The 15,435-nt window shown below is 41.2% G+C and overlaps 1 protein-coding gene across 3 annotated transcripts in view; it reads right to left on the bottom strand.

The window, feature by feature from the left end:
- Positions 1 to 473: 473 nt before the first annotated feature.
- The window catches only part of SIAH1 (siah E3 ubiquitin protein ligase 1), a 539,100-nt gene continuing 524,138 nt past the window's right edge, over positions 474 to 15,435 (bottom strand). For all 3 annotated transcript variants that reach the window (XM_044081961.1, XM_044081962.1, XM_044081963.1), the window contains one exon: positions 474 to 1,849. In XM_044081961.1, the coding sequence (XP_043937896.1) occupies positions 999 to 1,849 (851 nt within the window). In that variant the 3' untranslated portion in view covers positions 474 to 998. The remainder of the gene's footprint in view (positions 1,850 to 15,435) is intronic.

Below are 15,435 nucleotides of genomic sequence, written 5' to 3'. Positions count from 1 at the left end.
TAAGCTCTCGAGCTTTAGTAAGTGGCCGAGTCGGAGCCGAGGATCGGCTCCGAACCCATCCAGCAAGAATGAAGGCGAGATTGACAACTTAACATCTGTACTGCAACAGTAATCTAATGAACAAATACATCACAAGTGATCGTTTCAAACTACAACCTTTCAGTTCAGCAGCAATCAAGAACAAAGTATAGCATGGCAGTCTAGCATTTCCTGCATGAATATATGTTTGGCTGCCTAAATACCGAATGACTACAATTCGTACAAAGTAATGCACATGTGAATTAAATGCATGAGGCATTAGCAGGACACTATCTGGAAAATTTGGTCCAAATTAATTTCCTGAAGTAACCGTAGTGATAAACATACGTTTTGTTTTCCTATTACACACCGACAAGATGTTGCACTACTCAGTTCTCTAGGAGATGTAAAACATCTACATATGACATAACTGAAGAAATACACTAAACAAGGTATTTAATTTAAAAAGTAGAAACCGTTTAATTACAGTTAAAAATACTTAAGACATAACTAAAGAAAACATACATTTTATTTAATGAAAAACTATGTTAATAAAAATTAGCAATACACAGAAAAAACACAGCAGCAATACTATGTAGTGACTTACCAGGGGAAGCAGCAATGCAAACAGTCAGTCAAAATGAAAAAAAAAAAAAAAAAAAAGACAAATTTTTAACAATACAATCAATTTACAAAACAATTTATTCAGGGTTTTTTTTTCTTTTTTTTTAACAATTGTGTGGAACCACAGCTATTTTTTTTTTAACAAGACCCCACCCTGTGTATGCAATGCCAGTGGATTACTGCAGTTTTCTTTTAAATACATTAGTGTTACCACATGCAACCAGTCCATAAGTACAACCCTTACGTTAACTTTCAAATGCCAAAAGTGTCAACTGATAAGATGTCTGTATATTCTGGCAGCTTTTTTTGGAAATAACATAACAATTTAAAACACTTACTATGAAACATTCATTAATTCAGCACATAGATATAGTTACATTAATGCCTAAATTTCCATTTTCAGCAAATAACTGTGCAATGCTTGTATCAAAAACAAGACAGTCACTGTTCATTATAGCTGTGGCTATCCCCTCATGAATAGATCGAGGAGTGGCTTCCCAAGTTAACCTCCGCCTATGACCATTAAGTTCAAGTCGATAAGCAAAGTTTTCTGCTTGTTTTCGTGTTCCAATCAGTTGAACAATTGCAAAAAACTGCTGATGACCATCATACTTTTCCTGTTTCTCTAAAACCAGCATAAAATGGAAACCAAAACAAGACTGCATCATAACCCAGTCAACAGCTCCAGGAAGGTTAATGTCTGTGGCAAGAAAAACAATATCTTCCCCCTGCAAAGTTGTAATAGACTTGTGCTGATGCATCAAGTGAGGCATTACAGCATCTAGAGAACCTTGCCATTTACAAGATGCTCCAGGGCAAGGGCACGAGTAAGGCCTGAACTCACACAGCTCTTCATGTTCTGCTTTATCTGTGTGTGGTAAAGTTTCCTCACATCCTGATGAGGCATATTTGCATGGGAACAGTACAGTGTTGGCAACCTTTTCCATTGCTAAGTTACGAATAGATCCCAATGGGCCACGACATGTAGGACAGCACGTAAGTTTAGGACGACAGTTGCTACAGACCAAATGGCCACTCTGGCACTGCAAGATAGGTGGCAGCACATAATCAAAGCAAACCGGGCACTCAAAAAGACTGGCCAAGTCATTGTTGGATGTTGTAGATCCTGTAAGTGCAGGCACCCTCTGAGATGGTGGACACTTTGAAGCACCTGTTGGGAGAGCTGCTGCAGTCTGACGACTCATTTCTGTAAATGAAATAAGTGTAAACATTAAAATGCAAAACATACTGATAAAGACTGAGTTTTAAAGACTACATCCTAAATTCAACATTCCATCCTACAATGAACCTTCTTCCCTACAAAATGATCCCTACGTTGTTACATGCAACATGAGTACTTCTCCCCTTCCTCACTGTGCCGGGCAAGAAACATTGCAACACTTTCTTTAGGACTTGGGTCTCGCTGACTCCATCATCTTACTACTCATTATAAACAAAATGTGTAGCTCTCATAACAGCGCATGCAATCCTGCCCAGTTTCCCCTTCAAAGATGCCATAAAGCTCGAGTCTCTGTGGATGCAGTCTTTGTCAAATCTTTGTTAAATTAAAGAGCACAAATTTCTACAGAGACCGAACAGTTTTACTGTCACAGCTAAATGGGCATGTTAGCCAAGACAATAAGAAACAACGTAAAAACATTTTTACTCTTTCACAAAAAATACTTCAACTTGGTTGATTAAAAACATTAAAAAAAGATTGCATAAGCTGATTTAATTGCAAAGAACACAAAATAAAAAGTAAATAACTGATAAGGTACATATCCTTTCCACAGATTACCACAAAGTACTTGGAAGGCTTCAGGTATTGGTATAGAACATAGCACTGCATTTCCTCTTCTAGCCACAGTGGTCCTTTAATGATCAAGTGCAAGCTTAGCACTTTATTTTTTTACTGGCCAAGTATTAAAAAAGACAGGCAGCTTGCCATCTACCACAAAAGCCTGCTAGATGAAGTGTTTCTGTCCCCCTCTGAAGTGCAGAGCAAATATCTACCATCGCATTTTGATGACAAGGATATTTGCATTAAGTTTATGATGAGTCCCCTAAAGGAATCTGGCAACTGTTTCCAGGAATAGGTGGAAGCCCCCCTTCTTTTCTTGTAAAGGTGCCATGGAGGGAAGACTACAACTGGTAAACTGACGACATTTAAGTGATGAACTATGAAGTATGGCAGAAAAATAAATTTCTTATAATTTACTAACGGTTTTTCTGAACAATCATGTCAGTATACCCTGCTAAAACAAGGATTGGCAGGCATTCATACTGCATCAGTGTCTACACTGGAATTCTAAAAGCTATTTTCAAAAATAATAAACTTTCTTCCTGGATGAACAAGTGCAACAAAAGTCTTCAGGACAAGACAGCTATTATTGTTGAACGTACTTCCTTTAACATGTATAACAAGCAAGCAAATCTCAACTTGCATAATTACCTGAATGTGGGTCAGAGGCCAAGATTTACAAATTTCACAATTCCCCTTCCTCTTCAAGCAAGGATAAAATAGTCAATTATGGTGGATGCTACACACACAACTAATCCGCCCCTCTCCAAAATATTACTATTCTCATCTGAGCTCATCACTTCATCTACAGTCTTAAATGTCAAAAAGCTTGACATTTATCACTTGCAAAAGGCCTGCTATACAAGGTATTTATGTGTTTTGAAATAGCATAATTCATTGAAAGAGTAGCAGCCCTTAAACCATGGTTTTTAGACTTGCAAACTAAAATCTGGTACAATGAAATTACAGTACCAGCCTCTCTGCCACATATTTTTTCTGTTTAATACTGAAAGGGGGCTTCAAGCACCACTATCACAAATGACCATTAATGGTACAAGGACACAACCACCACTACCTCAAAGAGAAAATGTGGCCTTGCTTACCATCCTGTGCAACTGAAGGCATGTCAATTTTCTTTTCAGAAGTGTGACCAGAAATGCTTAGAGTAGTCTCCTCTAGGATGACATCTCAAAGAAATGTGTACATTTTTTTTTATCTGAAATGCTATTTCTTCAATGCCACTCATCTATTTGAAAAACAGTCTGGATTTCTGGCAGCATGTAGTGGTAAACTGGCATCATAAGTGATCTAATGCTGGACTCTGCTGAGAGTGGCTCTGAGACCATGGTTATGTAAAAAAAAAAAAAAAGTTGTGTACCTACCATAACGTTCCATGTTAGTTGTCCTTCATCTCGCCTTCCTTCTTGCTGTTTGGGTTCGGAGCCGATCCTCTGCTCCGACTTGGCCTACTTCTATAGCTCAAGAGCTATTTACTGGCTCAACGCTAACCCAGAATGCCCAGCGTCAGCTACCCAGATCTCGTCTGTGATAGCGCACAGTAGACATATAAAGTAACCAGTAACCTAAAACTGATTTACCAAAATAACAGATCAGAGTAAACGGTCACAAAATTACCTGGCCGGTGAACCAAGAAAAAGGAAATCAGCCAGTGAAACCATAGTGAACTCACAAAGCAGCAAGGACTGCAAACTGATAAAAATTAATTTATTCTATCTTAGCGCCTCGGCCACGATAGCCTTCAACGAGTACAAATTTAATGAAAACGCACTCCTATATATATATACATTAAATAATCATTCAATTAAATACAATCAAAGACACAATAAAAATTAAATAGCATGAAATTTAAAGTAAACTTCTCCAATTAACTTCTCTGTTTAAGCCTATCTGTGACAATGTATTAAATTTCAGTATAAATACAGTTTCTTTATAGAGGAAAATACTTTTAAGTAATCTCTCATCCCCGTTCTTAATAAATACTTGTTCAAGAATACTTGCTTGCAATAAATTAACATTGCCATTATGTTTTTCTATAAAGTGCAATGCTAAAGGACTTTCTAAGGTTCCCCTTTTAATGTCTTGAATATGTTCCTGCAACCTAATTCTAAATTTTCTTTTTGTTTCCCCAATATAGAAAGAGTCGCAAGGGCACTTAAGACAATAAATCACACCTGCTGTATGGCACGTAAAACAACTATGTGGTCTAAATATTCTTCCATTAATCCTGGAAAAATTAAGTCTAATAGAAAAAAAACATTACGATTATAACATAGTATAGTGCCATAAGTTGATAAAGAAAGGACAGGTCTCATCACTGGAGAGACATAATATGCTTTAACTAATTTATCCCCCAGATTCTGTCCTCTCTTATAAGCTATGTAGGGAACATCAGAAATGAATTTATGTAAAAATTCATCTCGTAACAAGAATTTCCAATAATATTTAATAAGGTCCCAAATCTCAACACTTAATAAATTAAAAGTTGTAACCAAAGAAAGTATGTAGAATCAGGAGCCAACTTAAAAATTAGACCAAGAATTTATTTAAGAAGACACTCGATCCACATAAAGTATGCTGGAATCCAAAAGTACACCACACATTAACACTGCTCAAATAAAATTACGTTTTTATCACAAAACTGGACTTCATCAGATGGTGTACTTTTGGATTCCAGCATACTTTATGTGGATCGAGTGTCTTGTTAAATAAATTCCTGGTCTAATTTTTAAGTTGGCTCCTGATTCTACATACTTTCTTTGGTTACAAGTTGGTTTTGCAAATTAAAAGTGGTCACAAAAAAGATTTTTTTGTTGTTTATTAGTCCTCTTTGGTACTTCAGCCCTAAAAGTAAAATTATTAACTTCTGTAATTTTGTTTCTGCTATCAATTTTTTTATTCAAATTTAACTGTATTAATTTATCAACTGATTCACAAATTAAATTTTACTATAACCCCTCCACAAAAACATTTCTAATAACTGATTAATTTGTTTCTCTAGATCTGCATCATCATTGCAAAACCTAGATAACCTAATAATTTCCCCATAAGGTAAAGATTTCAATGTATGGGACGGATGGCAACTAGTCACAAATAAATATTGGTTGCCATCTAAAAATTTACGATGAACTGTGGTAGTAACGTGACCATCCTTCCCTCCTGATAAATGAATATCCAAAAAATTAACTTCAGTTCCACACTGTAAACCATCAAACTTTATATTACATGTATTGTCATTTATTTCAGTAAAAAAAGTTGATACTTGATTTAGTCCCCCTTTACATAAAAAAATCAAATCATCAATGCATTGAAAATGCAACAAACCATGATGTACAACTGTATTAGTATAAATATAATCCAACTCAAATTTGGCCATAAAAAGGTTGGCATACATGGGGGCAAATAGTGTCCCCATAGCCATGCCCTTTAATTGATGATAAACCTCCTCATTGAAACTAAAAAAATTATTCAATAAGCAAAAATGAGTTAAATCAATAATGCAATGTGAAGTGGGACTGTCTCCAAGAAAGTAATGTAAAGCTCATACTCCATCACTAAGTCTAATATTCGTATATAAACTAACCACATCCATGGTAACCCAAAACATATTCTCCGTCCAAAATATATTCGATATTTTCTCAATAAAATCAAAAGAATCTTTTATACAAGACTCAAGTCCTTTCTACATAAGGTAACAAATAACCATGTATCACAATACCTATGTTCTGTAAAAAATAATTAACAGCAGAAACAATAGGGCATCCAGGAGGATTTGTAAATTTTTTGTGTAGTTTAGGAAGACAATAAAAAGTAGCTAACTTACAATTTTCCAAATTAAATTTGGTGTCAACATCTTTTTGAGAAAAATAACCCAAATGCACACCCTTTTCAATTAATAATGTAAAATCATTCATGGCATTCAAATATCATTCAATTTCACATACTTCATAAGTTGAAATATTTAAATGTTGCATGCACATATTATAGTATTGAGTGTAATGAAGCAATACAATTTTGTTGCCTTTATCAGAAGGCTTAATTAAATCAGTCCTGTTCATAAGACTTTTTAAAGCAAACCATTCATTTTTAGTCATATTGGATCGCCAAGCACTATTATCACATGTATCAACAAGTTCTTGCACAAAAAAATTCACCATTTCTGAAAAATGTATTACTGTATTATTAATGTAGGGAGGTATAAATTTGCTCCGAAAATCAATACCAGTGGTATTTAACAAAGAATAAGCATTAGGAGAAGTAGAAATATCAAAGGCATCCAATAGGCAAGAAAATAAATTATCATTGCTATCAGTTTCAAAACTACATTCAAAAAAGAAGTTATGTACCTACCATAACGTTCCATGCTAGTTTTCATCTCGCCTTCTTTCTTGCTGGTTGGGTTCGGAGCCGATCCTTGGCTCCGACTCTGCCATCTTCAAAAGCTGCTTACTGACTCGAGGCCACCCCCTATCAAATGATGCCTGGCGATAGATACCCAGATCTCGTTTGGGAAGTCTAACTGCCAACATAAGAAGGAAAGAATCCCATCCTATAATATACAAGGCCTACCAGTGAGGCTACTAGGCAGAGAGGAACTGCCAGAGAAGACTCAGCCAGTGAAAAACCATAAAGAACTCTTCTCGGTCCACTAGGATAGGGGGATGGAGGGTGGGACGCAAGAAAGAAGGCAAGAAGACAACTAACATGGAACGTTATGGCAGGTACATAACTTCTTTATGTTAAGTTGTCTATCTCGCCTTCATTCTTGCTGGTTGGGACAGCGTCCCTAGCACCTAAAATCCTGGGTGGCTCATCGGAACAAACTCTTCAGAACCGTGGAACCAAAATCAGCTCTGCTCCTTGAGACCACGTCCACTTTATAATGTGAAATGTAAGTATGTGTGTTGGCCCACATAGCAGCTGCACAAATAGATTCCATGGGCAACCTAGCCTGAAAGGCCACAGAAGTGGCTAAAGCTCTGGTGGAATGACATTTTGGTTTGACAGGCAACTCTTTACTCCTCAGTTGATAGATAAATGTGATAATTGTAGTCAACTACCTAGATAAGGTTACTTTTGAGACTGGAAGACCTTGTTTACCCTGAGCATAAGAGAGAAAAAGTTGGTCCGACTTCCTGATGTCCTTAGTTCTGTGCAAATAAAAGCATAGTTGCTTATGAACATCTAATTGATGCAATTTATACTCTGCCCTGTTGAAGTGGCTGGGAAAAAACAAAGGAAGGTCTACGGACTGATTCAAGTTATTTTCTGAAGAAACCTTAGGAAGGAAAAGTTAGTCCTGAGAGTAACCCTGTCATTGTGGAACACTAGGTATGGAGGACGGATACAAAGAGCCTGAAGTTCCGAAACTCTTCTGGCTGAAGTAACAGATACCGGAAAGAGGGTTTTCTAAGATAAAAACTTCAAGGAACAAGATGCTGCAGGTTCGAAGGGGGGCAAAATTAGAGAAGCTAAAAAGGACAGTTTTGTACCTACCATAAATGTAGATGTGCGAGTGTAGACACTGCTGCAGTCATTACACTTGGGTTATCCCGCCGTCAGGCGGTTCCCCAGTCGGCCTGAGTTCCAAAGCCTAGGTCCGGCATCGGTTGCTGTCGCTTCTTCCCTGACATCAGTGCGCCAGGGGGATACAAGATGCAGCAGACGCCATTTTCTTCAGTTTTTCTTGCCCCAGATGTCAGGTGCCCCCAAATAGGTAGGCCTTGCAAATTGCTAGTGAAATATATAATAGAAAAGCAAACAACCATTTTTAATTACCAGCAAATACTCCCTTTAGGAAATAAGGGTAGAAGAGCTAGGTACATACCAGAAAGTAAGAGGGGAAGGAGGAAGGGTAACCTGGACTGCAGCAGTGTCTACACTCGAACATCTACATTTATGGTAGGCACAAAACTGTACTATGTTCATTGCGTGACACTGCTGCAGTCATTACACTTGGGTGGAATCCCAAAGCTGAGGTAGGGAGGATGGATCTATAAGGCATGAGGGGTGGCTATAAGGCCCTGCAGCACAGCAGTGGCAAAGCCAGCTCTGGATTTGGAATATAAAGGCAAATGGTAATGTTTGGTGAAGGTATGGACAGAACTCCATGTTGCTGCTTCTAAAATATCCTTGGTAGGCACTCCTCTGAGGTAGGCAGTTGAAGTGGCTGTTGCCCTGGTGGAGTGAGATCTAATGCTGCTAGGCACAGGTTTCCCATGGTGGCTATAGCAAAAACGTACACAGTGAGCTATCCATTTTGAAATAGTCTGCTTTGAAATGGCTTTTCCCTGTGCTCCTGCAGCATATGCTACCAATAATTGCTCAGATTTTCTGAAAGTATTGGTTTTGTCCAAGTAGAAGCGTAACTGTCTGTGAATGTCCAAGGAATGTAGTAGTCTCTCCCCTTTGTTCTGTGGTTTTGGATAAAAAGTTGGCAAGTGAATAGTTTGGTTTAGAGCCACACTTGATACTACCTTTGGCATAAACGTAGGGTTAAGTTCTTAAGGACACCCTGTCCTGGTGGAAGATTATGAAAGGTTCCACTGCCATTAGTGCCTGTAATTCTGAAACTCTTCTTGCTGATGTTATTGCCAGTAGCAGAGCAGTCTTCCAAGAGATGTATTTTAAATCTGCTGTGTTAGCTGGCTCAAAAGGAGGTAAAGTTAATTTTTCCAAAACAAAGTTGAGGTCCCAAGTTGGTGCAGGTGCTCTACGGGGCGGTCTCATGTTTTTAGCCCTTCTAAGGTACTGTTTGAGCAAAGGATTTGAAAAAAAAATGGTGGATCTGTGTTGTAATGAGCAGAAATGGCTGAGGCATGAATCTTGATGGATGAGAAGGAGAGGCCCTTGTCCAGCATCTCAGTTAAGTATTGAAGTAGCTGAGGAACGTTTGGTACAAGAGGGTCAAGGCTGTGTGCTTGGTTCCAGGCACAGAATCTCTTCCATTTATCCGAGTAGGCTTTCTTGGTGCTAGGCCTTCTGGCCTCCAGAATGACATCCATAACAGCTTTGGAGAGAGGCAATGCTTGCTTGGTTAAGGAATTTTCCATGCAGCAAGATTTAAGGTCTTTAGCTGGCTGTGAAGTATCTGATTGTTGTGTTGTGTCAACAGCTGTGGGATTTGAGGCAAAATCCAGGGTGTTTCTTGTGCTAAGTTCTTTAAGATTGGGTACCAGTGCTGGCGTGGCCAGTCTGGTGCAATCAGGATCATCTTTGGCTCTTCCTGCCTGGCTTTCATGAGTACCTTTGGAAGGAAAGGTAAAGGAGGGAAAGCGTATACTTGTAGTTTTTTCCAGCTGAATGAGAGGGCATCCACTTTCCATGCTTGTGGATGGTAGCTCCTTGTGCAGAATTTCTGTAGTTGGCAGTTCAAAACAGATCGGCTTACCCCATTTTTGTGCTATCATTCTGAATATTTGTGGACTCAATTGCCATTCATGAGGATCCGTGATCTTTCTGCTTAGGTCATCTGCCAGTGTGTTTTTCTCTCCTGGCAGGAATTGTGACTGCAGATGAACTTGGTAGTTTAAAGCTGTGTTCCACAAGTTCATGGCTTGTCTGCAGAGGGGGTAGGAGTGGGTGCCCCCTTGCTTATGTACCACATATAACTGTGGTGTTGTCTGTCTTTAGTAGTAGTTGCCCTGGATGTAGCAGGTCCTTGAAATATATCATTGCATTTTGTACAGCTAGCATCTCTTTTTGATTGATGTGGAGATGTCTTTGTTCTGCGGGCCACTCGCCCTGAATACATTTTCCTGCCATGTGTGCTCCCCAGGCGTAATCCGATGCATCTGTTGTCAGTGTCTGCCTGGCTGTGGGTTGAGTAAAAGGCTGTCCCTTGTTGAGGTGACAAGCTTGAGCCCACCATTGAAACTCCTGCTGTAGGCAAGGAATTAGTGGTATAACAGTTTCCAAATTTTGACAGTGTTGAGACCATACACTCTTTAGGTACCATTGTAGTTTCCTCATATGCAGTCTGGCATATGGAATTAGTAGTATGCAAGATGCCATGTAGCCCAAGGCCTGCAGAATTTTTCTTGCAGGGAGTTGGGTCTTTGTTGCCATTAAATGAAGATACTGAGTCAGCTGTCCTTGCTTGTCTGGCGTGAGATAAGCCATCTGGGCCGTTGTGTTTAAGCTGGCACCCAGGAATATTATGTGTTGTGAGGGCACTAGTTTTGATTTCTTTTCGTTTACTGTGTACCCTAGGCAACTTAACTTTTTTACGTACGCCAGATGCTTTAAAAGAATGTCCTTGCTCTCTGCTTGGATTAGGCAGTCGTCCAGGTATGGGTAAATCTGAATTCCTTTTTGCCTGCAAAATGCAATTACTGGTGCCAGGCACTTTGTGAAGACCCTGGGCGCAGTAGATAAGCCAAACGCAGTGCAGAGAATTGATAGTGCATTGAACCTGCTAGAAATCTGAGGTATCTTCTGCAGTTTTGTCTGATAGGGACATGCAAGTATGCCTCTGAGGTCCAAAGTCACGAGCCAAGCTTTCTTGCCCAGCATGGGAAGAAGCTGCTGTAGTGTCAACATTTTGAATTTCGGAATATCCAGGTACGTGTTCAGAGAAGAAAGGTCCAGAATCTGTCTCCAGGCATTGTCCTTTCTGGGAACCAGAAAGAGTCTCGAGTAAAATCCCTGTCCTTGCTCTTGTGGTGGTAACCTTTTGAATAGCTCTCATGTCCATGAGTGCTGTAATTTGTTTTTGAGCCTCTGCCCATTGATTTGATGGCAGATTTGGCATTCCTTTTAACCTTGGAAGAGTGTGGAAGTGGAACCTGTAACCTTGAGATATGATATTGAGAACCTATTTGTCTTTGGTGATGCAATGCCAATTGTGATAGAAAAGAGACCGTTTTCCTCCTAAGGGGGCTGCCAAGAGAGTGCTGTTTGGCAGCTGTAGTGGGTAGTCATTGAGTTTTTTATAAGGTTGAGGTCCGTCTTCCCCTTCTTTCTGGCCTGGTGCACCCCATTGTCGAGGTCTGCAAGGGCTTTGTGTCTGTCCTCTACCTCTTGGACAACTATATCTGCCCCTTTGAGGTCTATCTGTGACTGGAAAGGACCTATTTTTTGTTGGCCAATTTCTGCTAAAACGAGGAGGTTGAACCTGTAAGAAATCTTTGACCGTTTGCATAGATTTTGCCTTATCTTCCATCTTTTTTATTACCTCCTCTGCCTTAACTCCAAACAACACATCCCGTTGCAAAGGCGCATCCAGTAATTTGGCCTTAACATGATCTGGTAACGTATGTTCTCTTAACCAAGCATGCCTTCTAATGACAGAACCTGTAACTGCTGCTCTACAGGTGGCCTCTAAGGAATCAAAACCACATTGCAAAGTATGTTTTCCCACTTGTTCAGCTGCATGCAATAAATCCTGCATTTCTTTCAAATTAGGAGGATCTGAATCTGGAAGCATCTTTTGTTTCAACTGAGCCATTAAAAATTGCTGATATTTTAGCATGTGAAACTGGCAATTTAAGGCTCTCATGGCTAAAGTTGCAGATGTATAAACTTTTTTGCCCCATCTGTCTAATGCTCTAGAATCTCTGTCAGAGGGGACTGAGTTTTTAGCTGATGAGGCCTTAATCCCTTTTGGGTCCCTGAGAAATAGTTTCAGGGTCAGCAACAGGGCTTTTGTATAGATATTTGAGAGAGTCAGGGACTCTTAATATCTATCTGGCTTAACTGGGGCTGGTGGTAAGGAGTCAGGGTTTAAGCTGCATTCAGTATATGCATCATCCACAATATCTAACACTGGCGGAATAGCAAGGGATCTGTGTTGAGGCAATAAAAGGAAGTCTCTGAGCCTTTTCTTGGATTCTGAGTAATCCTGGCCTTCCCAGTGGAAATGCTCCCTCATGGTATGTAAGGTCTCCCCCAAAGGAGTAGTTCTCAGGCGGAGAGGCTGATGGAATGGATTCCTCAGCATCAGAATCCTCATAAGGGGGTAAGGAATACCCTAGGTCTGAGGATGAGTCAGAGGAAATGGACACCTGGTCTGAAGATTCATAGTCTGCTTCTTGTCTGGGCCTTTTATCTGGAGGGGGTTGGGGAACCCCTGATCAGGGTGATTAGGTCTTCGGCCATTTTTAGCATTTGTTTCTTAGGCACGAAGTCTGCCCTGGAGATTGCTGTGTCTGTTTCTTTGCTTTTATGAGAAGCTTGGACTTAGAGGGTTTGTTAACTGGGTAGGTCTGAAAACACCCTCTGAAGCTGTGGATTGTTCAGCTACTTCGGTTCCCTCTGTAGGATTAAGCTTGGTAATTTGAATTGCAGGAGCGCCCGAAGGCCCAGCCAGCTCCACGTGGGAGTCGGAGGCGGTCTGTGGTTCTACTGAAGTGGTCATCAGGGGCTGTGTAGGCACCTCGCTGAAAACCAGAGGACCGGCCTAGAAGAGGCCTCGTCGTCAGTCTTGGGCCTCGGATGCCTGTCCTTGCGGTTTTTATGAATTCCGGTCGTCGGAAGTTCCGACGGCATAGTGTAATTAAATTTTCTGCCAAAATAATGTAGAGCAAAATCAAACAGACGTTTAATAGTGCGCTTGTTAAACCTAGCACAAAACCGACAACCAGTGACGTCGTGGTCTGGGCCTAGGCATGGGATACAGCAGGAGTGGAAATCCTTATGAGGTATTTGCTTCCCACAAGAAATACAATTAACTTTTACTGACATCGGTCTGAGGCAAGAAAAATTTCCCCAACGGGGTAGTCAGCTTTTTAGAAGACTTCGGTTGTGGATTCGGTATGAAAATCTCAGGAGTCGGCCGACCGGCACTTGCAAACTGCTTCTGCTTCGGGCATCGCGCGGCAAGACTGAAGAAAATGGCGTCGGCTGCATCTTTTATCCCCCTGGTGCACTGACGTCTGGGAAGAAGCGACGGCAACCGACGCCGGACCTAGACTTTGGAACTCAGGCCGACTGGGGAACCGCCTGACGGCAGGATAACCCAAGTGTAATAACTGCAGCAGTGTCACACGATTAATATTCAAATTTAGATCCCACGAAGGAGGAGGATCTCTCACTGGGGGCCTGAGCAGAGTGGTTCCTTTGAGAAAGGCTTTAGATAGCTTATGAGACATATTATTTTCAGACAGGCCAATGTGAAAATTTGAAATTGCAGCTAACTGAACTCTCATTGTAGCGGAAGCAGAACCAGCATGAAAGAGTTCCACAAGAAATTCCAAAATATGGTGTACAGGGGCTGAAAAAGGGTCTACACTCTTGGCCTCTGCCCAGGAAGAAAAATGTTTCCACTTACTAGCGTAAGTTTTTCTAGTCGTAGACTTGTGCGACAATAAGATAATTTCACGCATAGAGGGGGAGATCTCAGGAAGCCTGGCTAATGTTGGAAGGGGAGCAACCAAGCAGTGAGCTGGAGAGATTGCAGGGATTGATTCAGCCCGCCCGATTGATGGATCAGGAGGTCTGGAACTAGGTCCAGAGTCCAAGGCTCGAGAAGATGATGGATGCAGGAACAGGAACCATATCTGTCGAGGCCAGTAAGGAGCAATGAGGATCATTTTGCAACCCAATGCGGTAGCTTTCTGTATTAGCTTGGGAATTAGGGGAAATGGAGGGAATGCATAAAGAAGTCCCTGAGGCCAATCGTGGACAAGAGCGTCTCTGGGTGAATGTCCGGGAAGTGGAAGGAGAGAGAAGAAATTACTGCACTTGCTGTTGAAGGGAGTGGCAAAAAGGTCGCAGCAAGGTTGACCCCATTTGCGGAAGATTTGGTCCGCAACTACCTGATTCAGAGACCACTCGTGAGGCATGAGAATCGCTCTGCTGAGCCTGTCTACTATGATGTTGGACATCCCAGGGATGTGCGTTGCGATCAGAAACCATTTGGAAGAGATCACCCATTGCCAGAGCCTGAGTGCCTCTCGACATAGGGGATAAGACCTGGTTCGGCCCTGCTTGTTGATGTACCATACTACCGACATATTGTCCGTTTGAATTACAATGGTCCTGGTAGGAAGAGAATCCTGAAGAGCTTGCAATGCTAGAAGCACGGCCCTCATCTCCAAGACGTTTATATGCAGATGGTACTGGTGAGGTTGCCAGATGCCTTGGACTGTCCTGCCCTGATAATGCCCCCCCCCCCACCGGATCACGGAGGCATCCTTAGTTACCGTAGCAACTGGAGGTGGTGGGACAAAAGGTCTGCCTTGGGGCACTGATGTGGAGACTATCCACCATGCAATGTGCTTTTTGCATGCTTCTGTGATCATAATCATGTGAGACATAGGAAGCTGCCAAAAGGACATTGGGTGAAAAGAAGCCACTGGAGAATTCTCATGTGAAAACGAGCTAGAGGAATGAGTACGATCGCTGCTGCCATGAGAGCTAGAGACTGGAGGACGAACCTGGCTTGAATTCTTTTGCATGCTAATAAAACCTGTACATGTTGGCGAATCACTTGTATTCTGTCTGGTGGAAGGCTCGCCAACATGTCTTTTGTATTTAAATTTGCGCATATAAAGGTGATAGACCGACAGGGCGACAATGCAGATTTTTCAAAATTTATTGAGATACCTTGCCTGGAGTAAGTCTGGATAGTGTAGTCTCTGGCTAGCAGAAGTTGATGCCTGGTGGAAGCAGTGATGAGCCAGTCGTCTAGATATGGAAACACCTGGAATCCTAACAGTCAGAGATGAGCGGTAACTACTGCCATACATTTGATGAACACCCTGGGGGCTGTGGTGAGACCAAAGGGCAGAGCTCTGAACTGATAATGACTGGCTTCCAGCCGGAAGAGGAGGAATCTTCTGGAGCGCTTGCCCATTTTGATGTGGTAATACGCATCCTGAAGATCTACAGAGCACATCCAATTGTCCTGACCCAGAAAGGGTAAAATGGACTGTAGCATGACCATCCGAAACTTAGTTCTTCGGACAGACTTGTTTAGTCTGCTGAACCAGAATGGGTCTCCAGTCCCCTGTCTTTTTTGATATAAAAAAAAA

The sequence above is a fragment of the Protopterus annectens genome, chromosome 8.part1 (genome assembly GCF_019279795.1).
Source record: "Protopterus annectens isolate FY-2018-M chromosome 8.part1, PAN1.0, whole genome shotgun sequence".
NCBI classification, from domain to species: Eukaryota; Metazoa; Chordata; order Ceratodontiformes; family Protopteridae; genus Protopterus; species Protopterus annectens.
The sequence above is the reverse complement of the archived record's forward strand: the minus strand, read 5'-3'. Positions and strand labels throughout refer to the sequence as shown.